The 9,710-nt window shown below is 42.3% G+C and overlaps 1 protein-coding gene across 4 annotated transcripts in view; it reads left to right on the top strand.

The window, feature by feature from the left end:
- Positions 1–9,710, top strand: part of LOC102376387 (rho GTPase-activating protein 6) — a 77,773-nt gene that overhangs the window by 65,585 nt on the left and 2,478 nt on the right. For all 4 annotated transcript variants that reach the window (XM_025210786.1, XM_006029345.3, XM_025210785.1 and 1 more), the window contains 2 exons: positions 3,476–3,624; positions 4,723–4,893. In XM_025210786.1, coding sequence (XP_025066571.1) covers positions 3,476–3,624; positions 4,723–4,893 — 320 coding nt within the window. The remainder of the gene's footprint in view (positions 1–3,475; positions 3,625–4,722; positions 4,894–9,710) is intronic.

Raw genomic sequence — 9,710 nt, forward strand, 5'->3', positions numbered from 1 at the left:
GTAGGGAAATGTACTGCTCCTCTACACCCCTGCCCTTCATTACAACATGATCCCTCCTGTACAAGGTGTAGCCATCTATACCTGTGGTCCAGTCATAGTTGGACTCCTACCAGGTCTCTGTTATCCCATTAATTGGTAGCTAGTATCAAGTGGAGTACCCTAGGGGTTGCTCCTGGGACCAGTTTTATTCATATCTTCATCAGTGACCTGGAATATGGGATGGAGTGCACTGTCAGCAAGTCTACAGATGACACCAAGCTGGGGCAGGGTAGTGGATACTCTGGAGGGTAGGACTAGGATTCAGGCAAATTGGTGGATTGGACCCAAAGAAATCTCATACATTTCAATAAGGACAAATACAAAGGCCTACACTTAGGATGGAAAAATCCCATGCACCAGTATAGGCTGGGGACTGACTGGCTAAGCAGCAACTCTGCAGAAAAAGACCTGGAGGTTATAGTGAACAATAAGCTGAATAGGAGCCAACAGTGTGCCCTTGTTGCGATGAAGACTAATTGCATACTAGGCTGTATTAGTAGAAGTGTTGCCAACAGATCAAGGAATGTTATTCTTCCCTTCTGTTCGGCACTGGGGAGGCCACCGCTGGAATACTATGTCCAGTTTTGTGCCCCTCACTACAGAAAGGATGCAGGCATAATGGAGAGAGTCCAGTGGGAGGCAACAAGCTAGGGGGCTGGGGCACATGACATCTTAGGAGAGAGTGAGGGGACTGGGCTTATTTAGTTTGGAGAGGGGACTTAATAGCAGCCTTCAACTACCAGAAGGGTGGTTTGAAAGAGGATGGTGCTATACTATTCTCAGTGGTGGCAGATAGCAGAACAAAGAGAAATGGTCTCAAGTTGCAGAGAGAGAAGTTTAGGTTAGCTTAGGAAATAACTTTTTCACTAGCACTGGAACAGGTTCCACAGAATGGCAGTAGAATCTCCATCCTTGGAGTTTTTTAGGGCCTGGCTGGACAAAGCCTTGGTTGGCATGATCTAGTTGGGCGTGGTCCTCTTTTGAGAAGGGGGTTGGACTAGATGACCTTCTGAGGTCAAGCTCCTTCCAACCCCAGTTTTCTATTATTCTATGATTCTAATATTAGATTTGGAAGGGACCTCAGGAGGTCATCTAGTCCAACTGCCTGCTCAAAGCAGGACCAGCCCCAGCTAAATGATCCCAGCCAAGGCTTTGTCTGCCCATGTCTTAAAAATCTCCAGGGATGGAGATTCCACAACCGCTCTAGGTAATCTGTTCTAGTACTTTTCTACGTTCCTCATGAGAGAGGTTTTCTTAGTATCTAACTTTAAACTACTCTTGCTGCAACTTCAGACCATTTCTCCTTGTTCTATCATCTGCCACTACTGAGAAGAGTTTAGCTCTATCATTTTTGTAACCATGCTTCAGGTAGTTGAATCATCCCAACCAGACCCTGCCAATGGTGCAGCCCAGCCACTCCCCCAATGGAGGAAAGGGGCATTGATGTCACTGATTGACTATCCTCTTTGCAACATCCAGCCATCTCCAAAAAGATCTGTTCCCCTTCCCCTCTTCTGATCTTTCTCCAGCTCCTAGAACTCATTGCAATGTGTCCATCCAACATTGACACAGCAATTTTCCTGGGAGGCTTCTCCTCACATTCCCTGGTTTGAAGCTAACTATGTGAGAAGGGCTGGGGTTCCTTTCCCTGATTTCAACTCCTCATTCTCAATGCCTCTTCTCGCTGTCATATTGAATGAAATAGTTTGAATGTTTGTAAAGGTTGCCCATTAGCCAGTTTCAGGAAGAAGATAGGATTTATCTCCTTATCTAGTTCATTGTTTTGGGACTACGTGAAAAATGTGCTGACTTCACTTAAAGCCTTAATTTAAATTGTATCTTTAGAAGTCTTTTACAAAGAAAGCAAATATCCTGAATTCCGAGACATCAAAGCCTAAGGCCTTTTAACCAAATTGGTAAGAAAAGGTATTTACAGTGATATGGAAGAAGTCTCCCCAAGAGTAATTTAAAATGCTCAACAAAGGTAATTTCTGTTGAGTAAGATCCGAGCCCAAATTTGGGAGTAGTGACAAATTGAGTAGGAGGAGCCCACTGACGGCAGCTCACTCAATAAAAACCTGTAACTTACTGTCCCAATCTGGAGGTGACTTCACTTGCAGAACAACTAAGGAAGAATCGCAAGTGTAGCCCAGACCAGATTGATCACCTGACCCAACCTCTCCGTGAACACGAATCTCTTAGTTCACGCTGAAGCTGCGGAGCGCCCGAAAGGGACTGAAGGAAGGGGACTTAGTCCTATCACTGCTGAGCCCAGCCCATTGAACCGTACTACTGAGGCGAGCCCATTGAACCGTACTACTGAGGCGAGCCCATTGAACCGTACTACTGAGGAATGAAACCATATTTTGGTATTTGGCTTCTCGGAATTCTAGGATTGTAAGTATATTATGAAAAATAATAGTATTGATTCAAATTTAACTTTTAGTTGTAATTGTAGTTGTTTTTGTAACACTAATTCTTATAGCATTGTTTGGGAAGGAAGTGCATTCGGAGCATTGTTTCTGATATATGTAATTATTGTGTTTTAAATGTTTGTGGTGTTTCTTAAAGCTAAGCAGTGTTATATACGTAGCAAAGAGTTTAAAAATAAAATTGTGTTGTATGAATTAAGTGTGTAATCATTGTGAAATCATGCAATCAGCTAACTACTCCCCCAGCCAGTGCATCAAAATGAATCAGTAAATTGTGTGGGATTTTCTCTATTCCATAACCCACTAGAGACACTCACAACCACTCCTCTCATCCCCATGATTTCAGCTACTGTACACCAACCTTAAACTGCATACTTCCACACCTTCTTCTTCATCCTGCAGTCCTTGCCCAACTAACTTGCTCACCATGAGAGCTATACCCTTGACCTGACCTTCCCCAGGCACCGCTCCTTTCTAATCTCTGTTTCTGTGTTTCTCCTCCCTGACCATTACATAACCTTAGCCATGAGTCTCTGCCATGCACTGTCACTCAGTGGTTCAGAGGCTTCTAGTCCTCTTGCCTCTTCCTGGCTCTCTGCTTTCTTCTCTCTCTCTCCCCTTTCTTCCATTCCTTTGATAGCTGATGCTCTCCACATTTCGCTCTACTCCAGCAAGCATTCCTTTGCTCCTTTTACCTGCTGCAAGACCTGTCCTGATAATCCTCAGCCTGGGTCACCACAACATCTGTTTGTTTCAGATATGCTGTTGTGGGGCCTCTCTAACAGAAATCTCATACTAGTTTGCCTTCCTCCACTTCAGACTTATTCTCTTCTCCTTCAGTTGTGTCATGCCCTGCCAATGGGGCAACCATGGGTTCCCCTAACCAAACCATGAAGTATGGATATGATCCTTGTTAGGTTGCTTAAGAAAACAAATAGAATGGAATAAGCTGACTGTCTTGCCTGTTACTGGCCTAAGTGGACTGCTGTTCTCCATCTAAATAGCTGTGAAAGATATGGCTCAACTCTTGACACTGCAGCTACTGGTTTACCTACTACCACCCTGTAACAGTGATACCCTCTACCGACTACTACAGTTTCTGAACAAGGTGGCACAGCATGCTGAGAATGTCACAGGTCCAGATGGACAAGAGGTAAGACATTTTTGCTCATGTACCCATAATTTTTGTGTTCTGATATGTATTGTCTGTAGAGATGGTGACATAGAAAAGTTAATTGCAATTGCTGCCCAGTGATATGTACCTCTTTCTTTTGACTCTGGCAGAATCAGAGTGCATTGTTCTAAAATGATTCCCCATGTATTTTAAATACTGGTTTTGGATTACAAGCCTTATCAGTTAATAACATGACATCATAAATGGAATTGTAGAAAACCTAAGGGCAGAATCCTATTTTGCTTTAGATGGCCAAATGGAAGTTTTCCAGCTGTGAACTACCATTTTTTACACTTAAGCACACTTTATGATCCTATATTCCCTGCAGTATTGAAGTCTAAGTGTCAACATGGCTATTGAGCATGCTCAGTAGAGTGTGCATCAGTGTCAAATGATGGATCCCTCCAAATTTGTGAGAAGTGGAATATTTTGTTTACCAGTTGGGCCTAATTTTCAGGACGCTCCTTTTGGCTCATTGACTTCTGGCTCCATGGCTCAGTGGCATCAGTAGGCATTTTTTAATTTTAGAGTTTTCTATGTTTAGCTTTTGATAACTATTAAAAACAATTTTATGTAATGGGTTGAGTTGGAGTTTTGTTACTCTGGAGAGGTGTGAACATAGGCATCTCTACAACATTTGAAGTTTTCCGTATTAAATCTTTAGGTATACAGTGCTATCAGAAATTAATTGTTATTTTTATGATTGTTGATGTGAATCTGAAGGCCCAGCATATGGGGCAGATAGAAAGGCAGATCTGATGCATCATGCCTTAAAGGGAACTTTGAAGTATTGGAAGTCAGCTCAGAAAAAAATTCTCTGTGGCCAAACTGTTAATTTAATAAAACATAATACTGGACTCGAAGTTCAAGATGTCAGAATGTTCACAGGGCAGATGAAAGATGTGGTGGAGTAGGAAATTTCATTTCTCTTGGGGAAGCATCATCAGATTATCCTTGGACAAAAAGGTGTGTGTGTGCATGACCTATGGCCTTAGTTGTTGGGAAAGAGAATACTCACAGGAGCAGTTTGTCAGTGTGTCATTATTTGACACTGTAACTTCTTTATTTGGCTGACAGATTCTGGGAAATAAGATGACTGCCTCAAATTTGGCCACAATTTTTGGTCCTAACCTTCTGCAAAGGGAGAAACTTCTGGAGAGAGAGTCCAGTGTCATGGAAATTGAAGACACCACTATGGTCATTCTTGTGGTCCAGAGATTAATTGAGAACTATGAAGCCCTGTTTACGGTAAGAAAGGATCAATTTTCAGTAAACATTTTTCATAATTTTCCGCTCCTCTGTGTAGTTGTCTCTAATGCCAGCATAAACATGAAAGTATTTCCAGCATGTCTTTGGAGCAGGAGCCTTTGTAACTGCTGCGCACATTTGATTTGTTCTTTGCGTGTGGGTTGATTACGACTGCCTCAGTGAGGCAGTGTTAGAGAAAGGCATGCAAGGAATTCCCTCCTGGCTTCCACAAACCACGCAGACCAATTTCAGTGCAATTCTTGTGAGATTTTTTGTCTTTTTTGGCAACCAATTACCTGGTAGGATAGGTGGAGAAGCAGGGTTGTGGTTCTGTTCCTCTGGACTGTCATGCCAAGCAGAAACAAGTCCTCCAGCAGGGGGATCCTGTCTTCATTCATAGACAGGCCAAAAATAAAGAGGGAGTAGTGCCAAAGGTGGGGAAAGAAATTGTGGTGAGGAACTTGAAGAGAGATGAGATAGGGGAAGGGGCAAGGATACTGCATGTTGAGTGGAAATCCCACAGTATGGGGGACATGGGTGAAATTTTTGAGTGTGTCAGGGGATGGTGGAGGACAATGTTAAAATGCAGGGGAGAAAAGGTAAAAATGGTCAAGTGCTGTTGGGCAGGAGGGGATGAAGTGGAATGTGGAGCCTAGCTAATAGGCTGTATTCAGGGCCCTACTAGAATGCAGGCTTTGCTAGCTAAAGAGGTGCAGTTGACTTTTTGTCTCCTGAAGAATTTGCCCCAGGCACCAACTCTGCTTAGTATGCCACTGATAGCTGTAATCTTATGTTTTCAAAAAAAAGGTCAGTGTTTCTTTATGATGCACCTTGTTCTGTTGCCACTCACACACAGTATGCATATAAGGAGCTGCTTGGCCCTCAAGAACTTGGAATCCAGTTCCAGCTGGTCTGTGGATAAGAGGCTGGGAGGCTAGGAGCCTCTGGGACTGCTAATCCACTAATGAGGGTGGAGCTACCAGGAGGCTTAAAAACTCCAGGATAGAAGAAGGGACAGGTGACAGACTTGGTTTAGGATGAGCAGAGCCAAAGAAGGTCCCTCTCTTACTATCTGAAGACAAACAGCAGGTTTTGACTTGTTTGCTCATTTTGTTTGCTGTGTTTTCGTCAATTTGTCTATTATGGCTGTGAAGCCTTCCTGAGACAAAACTTCTTTGAAAGCCTGAAGCCAGAGCTGACTTGCACAGCTAAGCAAGCAGGGTAGGCAACCCACTTAGAATAGCTTTTTCAAGAGTTCACACCCTCTTACTTTCTGTAAATTCAAGGGATGAAAAATGTGTTACGTAAGCTATTATATATCAGATCAATTGGAATTAATTTAATTCAGTATTTTACCTTTATTCTACTCACAACAATCCCATTCATATCTACCAGAGTCTCTCAAAAGAGAAAAAGTAGAGTACCACTTCATTTAATCTTGTTGTCTAGCCTTCATTTGTATCTCAGTTAGTGTGGTGTAAAATCAGGAGTAATTCCAGTGCAACTAATTGAGAATTTGTTGTGCTAGTGACAGGAAAAGAAAAAAGGGAAAAATAGACATGTCAAACCTGTTGCAGGGTTTTTTTTCTTTGGTTTGCTTTCTCTTTTCACCATGAGCATAGACAGGAGCCAATAATTGCATTGCTGTTGTCTTCTGCTTTTGTGGGAAAAGAAAAATGTTAGGAGTCTGGTAGACTCCCTATTGAATAAGGAGCTACTTGATAATCAGAGGCAGTACAACAGTGCTTCTCAATTGAGATGCCACCAGATTTAAAAGTTATGGGGAAGGTGCCCCGACTCTAAAAAGGTTGAGAGCCGCTGTTCTAGAACAAGGCTACTTTTGAGAAGCGGAGGTTTAGGTAGGGAACAAAGAACTTATGACAAACTACTACAGGAGAAAGGAGGAAATGAGCTGTGATGGCAGGTGTTTCTATAGGGAACTTTCTACATGCTCAAAAGCTGATGATACCTCAGCTTTCTGAGCAGCAAACCCTGCATTTGTGCTTATACCACCTGCTCAGTGTCACAAGCCAATAGTGCCTACTGATGTGTTCACATCTGCACGTGGCCAGCAGCACATGGTGAAAAACTGGTCTCAAGATGGGTTTTGTATGGCCTTCACTTATGCAAACACAAACAATATAAGAGTTTATTCTGAAATCCTATATCTGTACACTGACTATATCAATCATAATGTGTAATAGATATGAACAAAGATATAGATGTCTAAAGAATATAGATATCAAATACAGATATCACTTTTTCCTTAAACTCTTTTACTCCTTTACTAAGGCAGCGAGGCAAAAAAGCCTAAGCTTGTGGTTCTCAACTTTTTTAGACCTAAGGTACCTCTCCATTACTTGTGTGAATTGAACAGCACCCCATTTAAAAAACTAACTAACTTATTACAGTGATCACTGATAACCTCCTTGCCAGGAGGGGTTGGTCAGTGGTGGCAGGGCAGCAGCCAAGTAAGGATGGATCTGAAGATCTTAAAAGGCCGCCGCCTCCTCCTCCTCCTTGAGCCTCACTGGTCTAAACCCATAGTTAAAGAAGCAATAATACTACAGGTAGCAGTTGGATCACTCAAACCTGAGGCTATATCAATGCTTGCAAAATTGTTTCCACTACCATGTTTCTTCCTGGGCACATTAAATCAATGGGATAATATTTAAAATAAAAAGTTGTTTTTAGTATATAACAGGGAGCAATAGAACTGTTAGGGGCCAGGGCATGAGCGGTCAGGGGATAGTCACATGACACACAGGTGAAATTTAGGGCTGGGTTCCCAGAAAGCTAGGAGTCCTACCTACCTGCCTACAGTAAATCAGGGGAGATGAGCACTCACTTTTCAGCCTAGTGGTTAAGGCAATTACCCAGTGAACAGAACATGCAGGTTCTGGGTTCCCCTTACTGGAGGAGGTTGGGAACCTACATCTCCTTCTTACTCAACAAAATGCTTTAACCAACAGGTCACAGGATGAGCATTGCTAGAGCACACTCTAAACCTCCTTGTGAAGCTAGCCTACTGGCCAAGAACCAGGGGATGAAGCTCAGTGAGATGGGGACTGCCCTCAGCATTTGAAGGCCCTAGGATTTCTTCTATGCCCCAATGGATTTTCTACACCTTGCATTTAGTATTTGTTGGGAAAGCAGTGGGATTGTCCCTGTCCCCTTGAAAACAGGGACCATGGTTCCCTCCCTTTCAGGGAAATGTCTAGGTCATGGAGTGCAGTTTATGCTCTCCACTTAGTTCTCTGTCCTCTTGGCTTTCCTTCTGGCTGCCCAAGGGATCAGCTTGAAGAAAAGTGTGCACAACCTGAACATGCCTAAACTGTGACCTGGCAGTTAAAGTGCCAGGAAGTGGAAAATGCAAGTTCAAAGACCCTGTGGGTGAGAGGGGTCTATAATACAGATTCCTTTTCAGTGGACAAACTCCACAACTAGTAGGCTGTTAGGCAAAAGTGCAGGACTTTTCCTCACTCTTTCTCTGACTAAGCTTCCAGGGATTTACTTTGTATTAGGCACATATCCAGGCAATTGTATTCTGACAGAGTCGATATGGCCATATTGCAAAGGAAGCATAGGACAAGTAAATATATATGTGTGTGTGTGTGTGTGTGTGTGTGTGTGTGTGTGTATATGTGTGTGTGTATGTGTGTGTGTGTGTGTGTGTGTATATATATATATATATATATATGTATGTATGTATGTGTATGTGTATATATATATATGTATGTATGTATGTGTATGTGTGTATATATATATATATATATATATATATATATATATAAATTTAATTAAACTGAATTATGTCAGGAACTGCAGTTATGCTGCTATGTAAGTGACATATAAGCATGCCAAGTACAGGGTTTGCTAAAAGATATCAGTCTCAGAAGCTAACATATATTTTTCTAGACATACATAATCTGCAGCTCTTAACTCCTCTTCACGTCTGTTTTCAGAGGATTATGGATTATTGCAATAGAAGCAATGCAATAGCACCAGTCATTTACCTGCATTTTTACTGCTCAGCCATCTCTACATTACCTTGCTTCCTAAAAACACACTCTGGCAGCACTGCCCCAATTGAATGTATCTCCATGTGCTCTCTGTAATGTGGGAATGCCATCATGGGCTGCATAGCCCATTAACACCATACACTGAAAATGAACCCCTGTGTACTACACTTGAAAATTTCAGCCCAGTTTTTCATGATTGTAGTGGTGAGCTTTTTGTCAGGTGCTCTAGATATATGGCCAGGAAATTACACTACCAAACAGTACCTGCCTCTCTATATATTGCCAGCACAGATCATGAAGTTTGATTATTTGAATGCCTCAAAAATCTTTTTGCTTGCTCTCATGATCTCATGTTCTTTAGCTACTATGTGTAATACTGTGCAGGTTCCCAGAATAGCAGCACTCAGTGATAACTATCCAGGGAAGCCAACTTCCACAATGCAGCCCTTCCATTTATGGTCAGGAGCTAGTTCTATAAACAGAACTCCATTCAGTAAATATCACTCAGGCATAGCATGCAGACACAGCTGCTCCATGAGGGTAGAGGGTAAAGTTGTAAGAGTAAATTCATAATGTGGTAGTTTTGCTCTCTAGTTCTCCACAGATTCTGCAGGGACTTCCACCACCGTCAAGTGCTATGTGCTGCAGCAAATCAAACCGCCCCTTTTTGCAGCTAAATGTTACTTAAGCATCTACACTATGTAAGTGGTGCTCGGGGCTACTTGTATGCTAGTGGAGAAACCACCTCTGAGATGCAGATGATTGAGTAGGATTTCTTTTAGATCCTAGTCTCCT

This window comes from Alligator sinensis, unplaced genomic scaffold (assembly GCF_000455745.1).
Source record: "Alligator sinensis unplaced genomic scaffold, ASM45574v1 scaffold1023_1, whole genome shotgun sequence".
In the NCBI taxonomy this organism is placed as follows: Eukaryota; Metazoa; Chordata; order Crocodylia; family Alligatoridae; genus Alligator; species Alligator sinensis.